Source organism: Macrosteles quadrilineatus, unplaced genomic scaffold (assembly GCF_028750875.1).
Source record: "Macrosteles quadrilineatus isolate MER2022 unplaced genomic scaffold, UCM_ALF_1.0 Scaffold_1__1_contigs__length_201487025, whole genome shotgun sequence".
NCBI lineage: Eukaryota > Metazoa > Arthropoda > Insecta > Hemiptera > Cicadellidae > Macrosteles > Macrosteles quadrilineatus.
Window position 1 is genome coordinate 178,806,813 of NW_026542594.1, and position 17,208 is coordinate 178,824,020.

General features: G+C 33.4%; 1 protein-coding gene across 1 annotated transcript; it reads left to right on the top strand.

Moving 5' to 3' along the window:
* Window positions 1-212: 212 nt before the first annotated feature.
* On the top strand, window positions 213-11,789 carry LOC128983262 (regucalcin-like). Its single transcript, XM_054402497.1, has 6 exons — window positions 213-338; window positions 5,782-5,963; window positions 6,902-7,102; window positions 8,065-8,292; window positions 10,702-10,808; window positions 11,502-11,789. The coding sequence occupies exons 1-6, from the start codon at window positions 271-273 to the stop codon at window positions 11,745-11,747; spliced, it is 1,032 nt and encodes a 343-aa protein (XP_054258472.1). The 5' UTR covers window positions 213-270; the 3' UTR covers window positions 11,748-11,789.
* Window positions 11,790-17,208: the final 5,419 nt, after the last annotated feature.

Here is a 17,208-nt window from a genome sequence, read left to right on the forward strand (position 1 = left end):
TGTATATTTATGCCATTTTGGGGTTATGCAGAGATTGGATTTGCTGGTGTCATCCAAAAGTGAATTAGGGTCTCCATACTTTTGCCCGACTTTTATAAGGAAATTCGCTACCAAAGTTATTAACTAGTGAGCAAAAGCTGTTTGCACATATGGAATGTGTAATTATGTTCAACTAGCGCCATTCATTGTTGTGACGCCATTGTGGAGGTCGACAAGGTGGTCGACCTTGATTATTTTACATCACAATACCGTTCGGCGCTCAGTGTCAAGATGACTCCAGCCTTGCTCACTCCGAGTGCCTACATCCTGACTGTGTTGTTAGTTGGTCCTGCTGCCGCGTAAGTCGAACATTATTTTATGTTAAGATATTGGATGAGAATTGAGTACGGTATTGGTGGGTGTTAGAATTGGTTGCTATATTATTTTCTTACTAATTGCAGTGCATCTATAATCAGCCTGATTAATATATTAACAGCAGTTTTTGTATTTCTAGATGTGCAATAAAAACGATTTAAACCCATAACGTTGAAAACACAATATCTAGTAGTTTTAATTCAAACCATGAAACCAAATGTCTTCCAAATGGTGTAACGCGGATGTATTTTTTTATTCTATATGTTTTTATATACAATGATTAAACGGCAGTTTTATATACATTTGAGGCATAACCTTGGAAAAATTGAAAGCTACTTTCCACAATAATGATGAGTACAAAAATACACCCGCCGCAGCCAACCTGCTGACTAAGCGAATTTCAATTTTTCTGTAGTGAAATAACATGGGCTTATTAACGAGTCCCTAGGTTTGCTGCTACAAGGAAACTAATAAAGTGTGTTTTTATTAAAATACTACGATTGCTTTTATGCAGTGAAAGCCAGTTGAGTGGAGCAATTAAGTTTCATGGTTTTTAACTAAACAATAAATGAAAAAAATATAATTATAAATACAAATTAAAAATGTTCCCACACTCTGCTTTACTAGTCTTTATTACTTGTATCACCACTTCCTAAGTCTTAGGCCTGTCCCCCCCCTCCCATAGCATTTTAGGATTGCAGATACATTAATCTAAATGCCAAAAACTGTTTCCACACTCTGCACTGCTACCCTTCAATACTTCCTCTACCACTTCCTAAGTCTTAGGCTTGTCCGAGGGTGGCCTCCCATGGCATTTTTAATTGCAGATACATTAATCTAACTGCCACATACAGTTTCCACACTCCATGCTGCTTGCCTTTACTACTTCCTTCACCACTTCCTACGTCGTAAACTTGTTTCCCTCGCTTCCATACTGTTTTGTATTGCATACATTAATGTAACTTCCACCAATGTAAGCATTGTTGTATGACTAATAGTTACGGAGAAAATTCAAAAAAGTGTAAATTTAAAATACCCACTAAGGAAGAATAAATACACTGCTGTGGTTTGCTTGTTTATGAACATATTTTGGTAAAATTTAGAACATGAATTTATTGCTTACTTAACTATTAACATTAAAAAACACTTTTATACCTGTTGCAGCAAACCTAACTAGTCCTAGTTGTTATCTAATTATATTTAGGGAATAAATGTGATGTTTTTAACGTGTCATTTTGGTGTAAATCCAATCAGGCAAATGGAAATTAGCTTAGTATGCAGATTTGCTGCGGCGAGGGTATTTTATTATTTACTCTGACATAATTTTAATTATATCATCGTGTTTGGTATATTGCCCAAGTAGAATCAAATATTTTTTTGTGTTTTCGTTTTACAAGAAAATATCTAATTCGCATAAGAGTGCCATATTAAGGACAAATTTCAGAATGCATTCTCGAAAACGGCCTGATATAAAAAAAAAATAAAGACGAAAAATAAACCTGCGAAACACATGAAAAACTATTTCTGGCGATGTTTTGAAATAGTTGAATACTTGAAACCATGCTTTTTGTAATTATGTGAAATTTACAAGATTTAAGTAAACAAACCTCATGAGGTATGATGACAACTGTATAATTCTCTCAAAGCAGGCAAGTCTTTAAAAAGGTTACATCTGCTAATCGTATGGATCCATGCAGGATTATTTCTGTCTGAACTGCAAAATCTGGCCAAGATCGAGGAAATGTTGATTGGTTTAGGTTCAAGGTCGGGTTCAACCAGATGACATTAGCAAGCAAACACAGGAAAATACCGATACAAACTATATGTATGTAATGTCCAAATCTGTATTAATGAAACTTATTATAGATGTTGATACTTTTGAGCGAAACTGATATGATAAATTGGGGAAATAGGTTGAAAATACTAGTTATGAAATAGTATTTTGTATTAAATCTAAACATTTTATTTATTTAGTGATTTATCGAAACCACAAAACTTGATTTCTCCGCTTAACCGGCTTCCACTACTGTGAAATCAATCATAGAAACTATTCTGGATCATCAGCATCGATCAGGATTTTCCATAAAAGTTAGAAATATACTATTATTTTCCCTTATACCTTTCAGGAAACTCTGGACTTACCAAAACAGTATATGGAATTAATTGCAATACTAACTATGGTGAATATGAAAACTACTACATTTTAAGTAATAATCTTCTTTGCTGCAAATCATAATGTATGCATAGTAATAAACTAAATAGAATTACTATGGTTATGATGCTACAAAAACTGCGCAATTGTTGCTTATCCATTGCAAATGGTTAATTGATGTTTTTTCTCTATACTATACTCTTCTTTTGTTGCATGATTGTGTCAATGTGGGGACAATACTCAACTGCTAATGCCAGTATATTTGCAATATTTCTTACATTACTTAATATTCATTATGGATTTTCCTTGTTATTTGTTCGTACTACGTTACCATACTTTAATGTCGAACACACATTAAAGTGGCAAACATTCGGCACTCATTTGAATGATGAAAGAAGAAATAAAGAATATACTCTGAAGTTGGTAATCTATATCATAAATATGTACAATCTATATTTAACACCCTACAGGTTTTTTTCTCCAACCATTTGAGAGAATTGCTGGGTTTAGAAACCTGGTAGAGGTGTATCAAGAAAGGTCTTGGTCTGTAGATGAACTATAAAAAGAAAAACGATGTGAACTCCCTTGGGGCTCTGCCCCAGTGTCTTTTTTTATGTTCGAGAAATCTAAAACAGCTATTAATATTAAAAATGTATTTAAAAGATAACTTTTATAAGCATTTATAACATTTATCAAATTGGAATATTTACATCGTTTTTACTATCTACTGCATAGGCCTGATATGTTTTTAATAGTTTGAAAGACATTTATGAGATATTTTCACAGTTTTTATGTTACAAATCCATTTGAAACACCTAAATATTATAATACCAAAATATCCGAAAGAGAAATTATCGGAACTAAACTGCCATACAAATGTTATTATTTAAGATAAACACCTCCACTGAAGAAAACCTGCTGACTAGTCGAATTTCCATTTGTTTGATCAAAAGATGTCCATGGACGAGCAAACTGCATTTTATAATATTCTCCATGAATTATAACATGGGGAATTTTAGATTTACTATTTTTGAATTTTCTCTGTAACCAATATGAATTTGAATGGAGTGTGTTTTTGGCCTCTGGGGAACTCAAAACGAAATAGTTAATAAGTCCCGGGTCCAGAACTTACCGTAAGTACTACGGTAAGTTGAGTATTACTCAAATGACGAGGTTTTCTCTCCCGATCACTGAAACGTCGTGACCGGCCGTATTTCCTTTTCACGACAACGTCGAGGCTATCTCTCGTGTTCACTCAAACGTTGAGGTCATCTTTCACGATCACTCCAATGTCATGGTCATCTCCATGATAATGTTCGACGTAATTATTACAAATGCGTAGATTTACAGATGAATTTATGTATGTGTGTTTGTCATAAAGAAGCCATAATAGGCTTTTAATTTGGATCAAACCCATGAGTATAATATTTAGTCTTTGCATTTGTGCAACTATAGCAAATATCAAAATGGAGTATTTAAGATGTCGTATTGCTGAAGGGGGTATCGACAAAATTGATACAACATTACAACTGTTTATATACAGGGTGGCTGAAAATTAACTTGCACCCCCTTTACTTTCCAACCATTTGAGATATTTGAAATCTGTTTGCGGCAACCTTCTTAGATATGAGGGGCTACAATAGTTACAGTCAATTTTGAAAATGTTGCCCTTAGTAGTGGGGGTAGGGGGTAGCTCAAAATTTTCAAATAACAAGTATAGTCGAGTTTGGTATCATTTTACAGGTCTTGACGAAACATAAAAATTGACATAAAGAAAACCAAAATCGGCTGACTAATAACAAAATGGAGCCTTAAAACGTTTCAAATCCAAATAACCATGAGGGTGGCTGAAAATTAACTTGCACCCCCTTTAGCTTTTTAACTATTTGAGATTTTTGAAATCTGTTAGCGGCAACCTTCTTAGATATGAGGGGCTACAATAATAATGGTCAGTTTTGAAAATTTTGGCCTTAGGGGTAGTTGGGGTAGGGGGTAGCTCAATATTTTCAAACAGCAAGTATAGTCGAGTTTGGTATCATTTTACAGGTCTTGACGAAAAATAACAATTAACATAATGAAAATAGAAATCGGACCATTAATAACAAAATGGAAGCTAAAAATTATTAAAACATTGATCATTAAAAGTAATTTTGAACTGCCATTTTGTTATTAATGGTTCGATTTCTATTTTCTTTGTGTAAATTTTTATGTTTTGTCAAAACCTGTAAAATGATACCAAACTCCACAATACTTGCTATTTGAAAATTTTGAGCTACCCCCTACCCCAACTACCCCTAAGGCCAAAATTTTCAAAACTGACCATTATTATTGTAGGCCCTTTATATCCAAACAAGTTGCCGCAAACCGATTTCAAAAATCTCAAATAGTTAAAAAGTTAAAGGGGGTGCAAGTTAATTTTCAGCCACCCTCATGGTTATTTGGATTTGAAACGTTTAGGGCGCCATTTTGTTATTAGTCGGCCGATTTTGGTTTTCTTTATGTAAATTTTTATGTTTTGTCAAGACCTGTAAAATGATACCAAACTCGACTATACTTGTCATTTGAAAATTTTGAGCTACTCCCTACCCCCACTACCCCTAAGGACAAAATTTTCAAAATTGACCATAACTATTGTAGCCCCTCATATCTAAGAAGGTTGCCGCAAACAGATTTCAAATATCTCAAATGGTTGAAAAGATAAGGGGGGTGCAAATTACTTTTCAGCCACCCTGTATATTGAATAATTATATTCTTAAATTACTGTATAACTCATTTGGCTTCAATTTCAAGTGCCTATAGCATGTTACCACCCAGTAGCACGGGTGGGCAAAAAAAAATTTAGAATAGTTTAATAAAGCCACATAAAACAAACATTAAAATTAAATTTTTAGGCTTTGTAAATTAAGAAAATTCTCAAGGGAAGGAACCGTGACCTGAAGCAATGAATACAGTGGTTTTTATTCATTGCTTGAAGGGAGATTCTATAACCCTACGGTTCGTGTTGAGCCGCAGCCCAGAGGTGCCAATGCCGATTGACATTTGCCCCATGTGCCAAGAGACATTGTCACGTTACTGGTCTATATTTACTTATAATGGGAAACATACATGCAATATGAAAAGAATGCGATGGAAAAAACCTGCAATATGAAGATAGTGTATCTTTTTATCATGGGCTGTTTCTTTATTCTATTTTGGCCAAATTGTAGCCTTGAACTTGAATGTCACTGTAGCTGTCAATATGTGCAATGATTTAAATCCCTTTTGGAACTGTGTAGATGTTTCAGTTTCAAGTCTCCCCACGAAAGCCCTGTGCTGACCAGAGTCACGGAGCCTGTGGACCACGGAGAGGGTCCTCACTGGGACCCGACAGAGCAAGTCCTCTACTATGTCGACATCTCGGGCCAGGCACTTCACAGATATGACCCGGCCACCAAAACTGACACCTCGCTGAAACTTGGTACTGAACTGCCATTATTGTAATTAAGAACAGTGTACTTATATATATATATATATATATATATATATATATATATATATATATATATAATATGTATATATATGTATATATGTGTTTGTATATATATATATATATATATTGTGCGTATATATGTCGTACGGCAGCATAGTGTACGGTAGCATAGACAAAATTGTTCAAAATAAATCATAATCATTACAATCTTTACCACAGGTAAGGAAAGTATATTAATGTAATAACTGTGAACAAGTTAGAAGGAATTAAAATTGAAATTTAAGTATTTAAAAGTAAACAAGTTAGCAGAATTCAATCGTAACATCTACTCATTATTACAATATCCCTCTCATTCAGTTTTACTCTATCTTATTTCTATAGTCTGTTTACAAAATGTAGCCGGTTTTAGGGGAATAATTCTACCCCCTCCACTTGTTCCTACCTTTAAAACAATAGCTTAATAGCTGAGATTTGCCAAAACGTCCATCGGCTGTAACATATACTTGTTTATTTTCTAAAAAAAAAATAATAAACTCAACAAATTAATAAATTAATTTTAAAATCTACTATTAAATAAAAGTGAAACATTGAGTTGGCGCTAGTGCACTCAAACGTTAACAACATGAAACACAGCATGGTAATTACACTATAATCTAAATAACAAGACGGAGGAACACTGTTAAAAACGGAACAAAGCTGAAGAGATACACTAATAAACTAGTGGAATCCTTAGGATATGATCATTCATAATGATTCATAATGATAAAGCTTGTAAAATATAACACTGAATACCATACTACACAGGTCAACGGGTTGCTATTTGTTAAATCAATTAAGATTTTTTGGTACCTCTGTGACTTAAATTTCAAGAAATAAATATAAAGATCAATTCCTGCAATTTCTTAGGATCTATCCGTGTTTTACAGACAAACCCGTGGCTCTTGTGGTGCCAGTAAAAGACGAGAGGAACAAGTTTGTGGTGGGACTGGGCCGGGACTTGGTAGTCTTGACATGGGACTGGAACTCTGGAAAACACCAAATCTCCACCCTAGCCTCTGTCGACCAACACGAGACCGGCAACCGCTTCAACGACGGCAAGGCCGATGCGAAGGGCAGAGTTTGGGCTGGTAATAAACAAATAATATAAATGATTGATAAAAGTGCATGAGATATTAAATAGTGAAAGGCTCGGTACAACTTTTAAATACACCTTCCGCAACAAACCTGCTGACTAAGGCAATCTCCATTTGCATGACCAGATTTTGACTGAAACATTCCCTTAAATATGTTTAATTATTCCACATTCAAATGAGATTAGGTTTTCAGTGTGTACGCGTACGGTACATAGGTTTCCTGCTACAAGGAATGTCATAAAGGCTAAAAGAGTGACCAAAGCTATCGCTGGGATTCCATCACCTTACATCCTGAAAGTCGGCTCCATGATGGTATGGCTCCCTCCTAACCGTAGAGTAACTCATGACGGTAATGAATGCCAGCAGGTTGCTGAATCTGACACACCTAAAATTGGATGGGTCAATTGCAGCGCAGATGGGGGTTGGTTGTCCACTATGTTTTCGCTGCCTAAGATTTGTTGACTCCTCCTGAAACTGTAAGGAACTCGACCAAGCCAAGAATAGTTATCGGTATGGTGGTTGTCTAAAATCTGCTACTGGAAAAACTCTGCTGCTGCACAGTTTTTATGATTGTAGACTAATACAATTAGAAAAAAAACTGTGTAGCAGCTGAGTATTGCTTACTTTGCGCAGAGAAGGTTTATAGAGCCAATAATGCAATCCGTTCTAATCTTATCTTACTAATATTATAAATGTGAAACTTTGTGTGTTTGTTTGCTTATAGTTCAATCACACATTAACTACTAGTTGCATTGGGCTGAAATTTTGTATGGTGATAGTTCACATTCCTGATTAACATTTAGACATATTCTTATATCAAAAATCCTTTCCGGCTCCACCCCAGTGGCTGGAGTTGATCACAACAAGTATTTAACTTATATAGTGTACCACACTACACCACTAAACATAGCGAATCTAGGATCAATGTCGGTAATAACCTTTGTTTTCCACTACAGGTACAATGGGACCCGAGAAGCCAGTGGGCAACGTGCTGCCTGACCGAGGCACGTTATACCGCCTGGACAACGACCCCAGCAAGCCTTGTGTAGCTGATGTAGAGATACGACCTGCGACCATCAGCAACGGCCTCACCTGGAGTCTGGACAACAAGATACTCTACTACATAGACACACCCCTACGCAGAGTGGACGCCTTCGACTTTGACCTGGAGAATGGACAAATTTGTAAGCCTAATTTGATATATTAAGTGGATTATAGTGCCAAATTAGTTTGGTGAAGAACATAATACAGGATGACTAAGTAGCCTATAGATTGCTTAATATATATCTTTGTTTTCTTTTTTTATGTGTATTTTATTTAATATTCAATTAAGTATTTTTTATGTAGCTGACTTTCTTGTCCGGAACAAATTTTGCAATCAATTTTGAACTAACTTCCCGATGAGCTAGAGACTCGAAACATAGCTCACAAATAGATGACATCATAGCGCGGTTTTTGATATTTCATTTTCAAATTTCCCTTGGGCTAAGCCCCATGGGCCTCCAAATTTTCCATTTTGAAAGAATGTAAGTATATCAATTGAAGTCAGCTGTACTTAAATTTGACAGTTCGAAGAGCAGAGGTTAAGAGGTACAGGTTCTGCTCCCAAGATATTCTAAAATAAAACAAGCATTTCAAAGTAACGATAAAACATCTGATCACAGATAATAAGGGTTTTGATTATTTTATGTATTAACAGGCCATATAAAATAGAACATTTTTACACAATAAATACTTAAAAGTAGAAAATAATTTATGTGGAGAGAATAAATACTTTTAAAATTTAAAACGAAAAAAGTGGGGCTCATGCAATAGAGAAAAATAGTTCAAGAGGTGAAGATGATTGTAAATTAGCATGCGCCCCATGTTTTTCGTTTTAAATCTTTCAAGTAATTATCTCCACGTATTTATATATTTTTTGTGCGTTCAAAACGTGGCATTTTGTAAAAGGATTTCTATTTTTAAATTATAACGTGTAACGTTGCTTACGTCCGATTCATTATGAAAGGTAACTGTACAAGTTTTACATCTCGGCTAAAATTTGTTGATGAGCAGTTTATTAGTAATTGTTTGTAAAGACACCAACTAAATGATCATTTATTTTCATATGTATACATTTTCTGAATTGTCTAAGTCATTACGTTGGAACAGAAATAGTTTATTTCTAAAAATGCCCATTAAAGTAATTATATATAAGGGGAAATATTACAACTACTCAGTTCATTATGCAGCTATTGTGGCATTTTACAATCATAAACTTGTGAATAAGTCATAACCGTCAGGGGTAGACTAGTGGTGGATTATAAAGGTATTACAGAGTCCCTCTTGACCTGAACTGTGTTTTGGGACAAAACATTTACCCTTAAGTAACTTATTCCTGACTAAGTTGGCATAATATGTTAATAAATTATTATAAAAATAATACACAACATTCACGTTAAATCCAACATTCTATAACGTGACTCTTAATATTCAAAAGTCGATGGATTATGTCAACGAAAAATCACTTATTTATAGTAAGGATGTGGATCAAATACTGCTCCCGAGATATTCTAAACATAAAACAAACATTTCAAAGGAAAGCTAAAACATCTGATTACATACAAAAAGGTTTTGGTTATGTATTAACAGGTCATATAGAATATATTTAACATATACAGTTGAGACAACACTGAAAAATAATTTTTAAATAAAAATACTTTTTTTTAAATGCCACGTTTTCAAACGCACTAAAAAGTAAAATATGCAGAGAGAAATATGGTTGTAAGATTTAAAACAAAAAACGTGGCACGTATGCAATAATGTTTCATTAGGTGAAGATAATTGTAAATTAACATGCGCCCCACGTTTTTTTGTTTTAAATCTTACCAGTATTCTCTCCACATATTATACTTTTAAGTGCGTTTAAAAACGTGGCACATTTTAATTTATAAATTATTTTTCAATGTTGTCTGAACTGTTTGAATGAGTGAATAAAAAAAACTATTTCGCTAATAGGGTCTTCTTATTTAACAGTGAGCATCACACAATTATATAAGATTGGTAAAAGAGTAATGACGGTGCGATATTATCTGTGTACTGTTAGAACAACTGTTACAACAAGCGAGTTAAATACCTGCGATCATGTCTCCTTATTGACGCAGTAGCTGGAAAAGGAAATAATAGGTAGGTGAAAAATAGTACTCCTTACATATTATCAAAAAGCTAAGGACGTTGCTGACTATTATTTGTAAGTAATGGTATTCCCCGTCCCTACAAACTGACAATAATAAAAAAAAAATACTTTCTTTGAAGATTAAATCACCTTTAAAACAATTTGCTATATTTCCTAACAACAAAAGGATAAAATGATGCATTAAGAGCATTTAAAAAAAGCTCGGTACTGTTATAATTTATCTGTTTGAAACTGTGCATAAAAACATGTTATTTCATTCAACCACTCTGCTTAACTACTGTGAGTTAAAAAGCTACAATAGCATATCACTCATACACATTTAATCATACTTAGACTAAACTAACTACAGAACACCTACTAGTAAACTGTCCGATTAAAAGAATATTAAAATAAAAACTTATAAAATGTGCTTTCTCAGCTAAGCGAAGGACAGTCTTCGAGTTTGGAGAACTACCTGGCAATCCAGACGGAATGACCATTGACTCTGAAGGCAACCTTTGGATTGCATGTTGGGATGGATATCAGGTATATTATATTCCTTGGATATATTCACGACCACCTTCAACTCCAGGCCGCGGCCTTTGAAGTGGCAACATCGCAAGTAGGGTTGTAACAGCTGTTTTGTTTGGAGGCATTTGGGTTTTTTTTTATATGAAAGCTTGGCTACTGGGCTATGAAAATATTTACTGGGTTCTTTAAATGTACAACAATACATTTTAAATGTAAATATTGTTTTGCTTTTCAATTCTATATGCTTTATTTTCAATCTTTTAATGCATATGTGTTTGTATATTTAAATTTAAATGAATAAAAAGCTAATTAATGAGCTGGTGTCAGCTGTCTGCCATATTATCTTATGGGACGTATGGCACTAGACAACACTATTTGCAATTTTGCTAATTATACTAGTCCGTGGCCTTAAGTTAGAGGTATTCGTGGATTTATTATCGTAATTCTTGTTCAGTTGAATGGCTTATTGAATATTTTATATTGAAAATACTCATAACACGAATAGGGGAAAAAATAGCCAGGGAAATGTCAAACTCAGAAAATTAGCATAGGATGACATTTTTAATCTATAATGATTTACAGAACTTACCATAATTATGGTAGCTTCAGTACTTACAACACTAATCACAGCACCATGCAAACTTACCACCACATTTGTATAAACTATAAAACCAACTACTTCAATACTGGTTTTCCCGTTGCTCCCAGGTTATCAAGGTGGACCCTGTCAGTGGAGAGCTGCTACAGGAGGTGAAGCTGCCTGCTTCACGAGTGTCGTCTGTATCATGGGGAGGGCCGGCATTGGACACGTTGTATGTAACCACCATGAGGCTGGGTTTGACCCCAGAAGAGCTGAAGACACAACCTCACGCTGGAGCTGTTTGGCAGATCACCAACCTCCACACCAGAGGCACACTACAGCACAACGCTGTCATCGGGTGCAACCAATCATAAACAAATTTATATTTTTTCCATTAAATTATCTTTTTCAAGTCATTGGATATTTACTTGTATCCACAATCATTAATTGCCCTGTTATAGAAATTATTTCCCATACTAGGTTTATGCGTAAGTTATCATAATTATAAATTACTAGCTGGCACGACAGACGTCGTCCTGTCCTAATGTGGTTTTATATAAAATGCTTGTTCATTTTCAAGATCCTGGTTGATGTTCGTTCGCTACGCTCACTCACCTTTAGGTTGGAGATCGTTCGCTGTGCTCACTTGCCTTCAGGTTAGCTCGTTCGCTATAATAACTCGCCTCCAGGTTGAAGTTCGTTCGCTACGCTCACTCACCTTTTGGTTGCAAATTAGCTGTTGTCATAAATTACAGAACAAATAATTGTGCTGCACCCTGTTGATAAACTTATTAACTGTTTAATGCTGTTGAACATCACATAATCAAATTGCTTAGTCGAACAAGCTGTTAAGATTCTTTAATTTTTATTAAAATATGAGTACTCATAAGGTTAACATGGGAAACTCCAGAGCCACTGGGGCGGAGCCCTTTTGACGAATTGGCACCAAACTTCACACAAACCATCATTGAATAATCCTTAATAATGCCTGAAAGTTTCATTACAATCTGTAGAGCGGTTTCAGAATCCATAAAGGACAAACAAACAAACAAACAAACATACATACAAAAAAACATACATTGGATTTTATATAGACTAGTAATCTATACAGGGTGATTGATATAAGTGTGCCACCCGTTTTATTCGAAAACCATAAGAGATATCAAAAAAAGTTAAATAGTAAGTGCCTTGGACTTTTTATTAAAAAAATTGTAGTAAAGTCGAAAAAAATTATTTTAGCCGCCATTTTTCCAATATGGCCGCCAACTTTGATTTTTCTTATGGAACACCCTGTATTTTATGATGTATTCTGGTAGAAAATGTAATTTTAAGACGATTTTATTCTTGTATTTTTTTTCCTAAACCTAACCGTTTCAAAGATAATAATGGTTTAAGTTGTAAAATTTTGAATGGTTTTCGAATAAAACAGCTAGCATGCTTGCTTAGGCCTTTATCGAAACTCTTTCTCATGCAGAAATTTCAAAACTTTAACCATTATTATCTTTGAAACGGTTAGGTTTATGAAGAAAATTACAAGAATAAAATCGTCTTAAAATTACATTTTCTACCAGAATACATCATAAAATACAGGGTGTTCAATAATAAAAATCAAAGTTGGCGGCCATATTGGAAAAATGGCGGCTAAAATAATTTTTTTGACTTGACTAAAATTGTTTAAATAAAAAATCCAAGGCACTTACCATTTAACTTTTTCTGATATCTCTTATAGTTTTCGAATAAAACGGGTGGCACACTTATATCAATCACCATGTATATTACTATAGAGTACACTAGTACAAACAGTAAATATTTACTTAATAATAAATCAATTTTAAACAAAGTTAAAACATATGTTGTAAGGGATTTTGGAAAAATATATAAAAATTAATATTAGAAAAATTAATCTTTTGAATTTTGGATATTTACAGTGTTGTTCTTGTTGTAATTATTTTCAGTAATTCCGAGTTTATAATTGGGCCGTCTTCATTATTTAACAAATAATTTTGGTCGGGTTTTTCTATAAAATAATATTCCCACGCATTAAGATGTTGAGGTTTTATAATTTGTTTTAAAAGTTTAAGGTTTCCAAAATGTAAAATATGCCCTGTATTAATGGCTGTTATATGGCCTGTATGTGGCTAGCAAGGGCTGACTTTTTAGGTCTTCTGTATTTTGAATGAGCTTGGTGTTCTTTGAATCTTGTTTGGATTTTTCTTTTTGTTTGGCTGATATATGTCATTTTACAATCATTACAATTAATTTAATAAATTCCAGACATGTCAAATTTTTATAGATTTCCGTTGGGAATGCCTAATTTTGATTTCAGTAGCTTAATAGGTCTGAAGGTTAAATTTTGTGACGTTTTATTTTTTTAAATGCTCCTAATGTTACTTGCAAATTTTAAGTTGTACGTTATACTATTCCAATTCTTTCCTTTTTTCTTTTCTGAAATTTGGGCAGTTCTCAAATTTTTCAGTCTTTTTATTTTAGCTTTTCTTAACATGTTGTCTATTAATTTTGTAGCGTAACCATTAAACGTTGCTTCATTTTTTATATATTTTAGTTCCTTGTCAAATCTTTCTTCATTTAAATGTGTATTGAGTAATCTATGAATTAGTGAATGGAAAACAGCCCTCTTCTGAAATGGTGGATGGTTTGAGTCGTTGGTTATATCCATCTGTATGAGTCATTTTTCTGTACATGTGAAAATTCGAGTTTATTTATTGCTTTAACTACCATCACATCTAAAAATGGGAGTTTTCCATCTAATTCTGTTTCTGTAGTGAACTTTATTGATGGATATACTCCGTTGATTTGGACGGTAAATATTTTTATATCTTGATTTTTGTCAAAGACAGCAAATATGTAATTAAAAAATTCTGGGATAATATGGTAATGATTGTTTTGCTAAAATTTCAAAATGGCTCATAATATCAATTAGCAACAAAACATAAAAGAGGATTTCTTTTTCTATACCAAAGAAATCACTTAACTTGCATGAATTTTACCGTTGATCTAAATAATGAAAATCAAAAAAGGTCATAATATCTGTATGGGGCAGAACATTTTTTTATTGGTTGAAGAGAGTAAGTTTAGCATTCTACATTAAGATGAAAGCAAAAAGAAGATGAATTTCCGTTAATAATCCACAAACAACAATTAACAGATCCTACAATTGAGTTTTGGTAATTCTGAGCAATTACTTGGTCAACCCCAATTTTTTTCATACTTTACTACGGTCATCAGGATGTTCTTATAAAACAAGAAACATATAATTTAAGCCCCGCAAGGCCATCGTACAGGTTGCAGAGTGATAAGAACTTTTAAATTCCAAGCGATAACAGTGGCTTGCAGGAGACGCGCGGAAGGCCAGTTGGATGAGGACAAAGAACCTGGCGATTACTGAGGTAATTTCTATTTGTATATAACATATATTAACTTTCCCGGGCTGAATTATGGTTTTTTTAGTTTCACATACATCTCTAAAGCCAGTTGCGACAGTACCGTTATGTTTGGTTAGGTTAGGTTAGGTAAGGTTAGGTTAATTCATAACCTAACTTAATCTAACCTTACCTAACCTAACTTAACCTTGCGGGGCTTAAATTATATTTTTATTGTTTTCTAAGAACATCCTGATGACCGTAGTAAAGTATGAAAAAAATTGGGGTTGACCAAGTAATTGCTCAGAATTACCTGAGTTTTTAGTAATCTATTGGTTTGATCGAGTGTGAAATTTTAAAAGACAATTAAACATCGAAACGTATTTTAAGTTTGTAAAAATATGTATCAACTAAGTGAAATATATATATTTTTTCATTTATATAAGGTTATTCATTTTAATATGTTGTACAAGCGTTTTCTCTAAGCTGTTTGCTTTAAGTTAAAAAAAATCATGAACACAGGCATATTCACTATTCAGTAGTAATGGAGATCTTCGATCAAGTTCAAAAGCAAATCGTCTAGGGTGCTTTTGAAAATTGTAAATCATTTTAAGATTTTTTGGAACATACACTAAGTAAAAAAGAGCAATAATAACTACTACAGCTGATCAAATAAGGTGTTGATAAACACAATATAATGGCGTGAGAAGAACAATTCAACAGTTTTATCGATGTTGCACACCTGGCTGCCAACATGGCGGAGGAAACTTTATCTGGGAGAGAATGACGTGACGATAATACATTTAGCAATGTTATCGATTACTAATCTAATTTTAGTCTCCTTTGCCTACGTTTTCTTAGAGTAAACATTATTTAAACTGTGATACCTGTCATGTACCTTTGCAAAAGAAATTGCTTCCGAAAACAATATGAAAGGATTTACAGCAATTCAAATGTATTTGAAATAAATATTCACCATTATTTGACAAAGTGAAAAAAATAATTGAAACATTCTTTAGAAATGGTTCTGCAATAAGGTGTTTAAGCATGGCTTTTATATTTATAAATATAAAAAGACTGTATCACGATTTCTTATCTATAGCTTAAGCTTATTTCTGACTTACCTATCTAGGTTTTAACATGTGGCAAAAAATCATTAATTTTTTTCATAAGACTACAACTTTTTTCACTATCTATTCTGTGTAGGATGCGACACGTGTGTAGTCCGTTAGAGTAAGTTCGATACACATAATTAAAATATAACTATCACATGCCATCGCTAATTACAACACTTCCTTCATCACAGTAGGTAAATCTAAAATTAAATTGTAAGCTAGTTTTAAAATACTTTCCTCTATCTACAGACTCTTGCCTTCTATTTCCTCCCTTTACTTTTGTTACCTTCGGTCGGTTGTTTGGGCTAAGAAACAGCTGTCTTAGGGAGTACATTTTCTGCATGAAGCATCACTCATTCCTAGGTGAATTTATATTTGAGTTAAAATGACTTTTTTGTTGATACAAAAATTAGTAATGTATACTAATTACAATAGTGTAAACTTAGTTAGATAAACACTTTCTAAGACTATCCATTGTCCCCTATGTCACTAGAATCTGTCTGAAGGGTTAAAGTTGAAATATATTATTTCAAGTACTACAACTATAAATATTACTTTAGATTTTAGCATAAATTATAAAGTAAACTATCTAGATATATATGCTAGTAACCATGTTATAAAACGTATTACTCTAATAAGACCTTGCACTTACTAATTCGAGTCTCACATATTTAATTTAGTCTTTACTACACAGGTCTTATTCATCCTTTTCCGACATATTGTAGCAATATAAAAGAAAACATGCAACGCATTAAATCCAGAAAACATGTAAAAAATATAGGAACAATTAATTAAGATAACAATGATACACCTTTTAATAGAAAAAAAGACATACACATATTTATTTGCTAGAGCGAACATCATTACTTGGCAATATGTCATCGTTGATCAAAAGTAACAGTTAGTGATGTATTGGTTCTAGTTAGTGACAGGTTAATATTGATGGAAAACTGTAAGTTGGTAACAGCATAGTAAAAAGGTATCACCTTTTCCCAGAGTATGTAGTATTTACAAAACATAGGTGTTGAACAGCTTGCCTTCAAAAAATTGTGTTGCTGTACAATACCTCATTAAATATTTCCACAGGCAAAGCCAATGGAAACAAAAATAATAATATTGTTTGTCGATGTTGGGATGTTTACAATAAGTAGTGTCCTTTTGTGATTCAATGGAGTAAAAAGGCAATCGTTGAAAACTTAACTAACCTATTTTATATCAGGTGCAACATTATCAAAACTGGATGGTTTTTTGTAAAATTATAAACACTATCACTAAGAACTGCAATCATTAACTAAGAACCTTTAACACGCCAGGTGATGGTAGTTAATAATAGGATACGC

What these genes read in the sequence shown, in the direction of transcription:
- LOC128983262 (XM_054402497.1), top strand. Translation starts at nt 271, where the DNA reads ATGACTCCAGCCTTGCTCACTCCGAGTGCCTACATCCTGACTGTGTTG. An exon ending in GAAGGGCAGAGTTTGGGCTG is followed by an intron (nt 7,103 to 8,064) that starts GTAATAAACAAA and finishes TTTCCACTACAG; the next exon opens with GTACAATGGGACCCGAGAAG. An exon ending in CCTGGAGAATGGACAAATTT is followed by an intron (nt 8,293 to 10,701) that starts GTAAGCCTAATT and finishes GTGCTTTCTCAG; the next exon opens with CTAAGCGAAGGACAGTCTTC.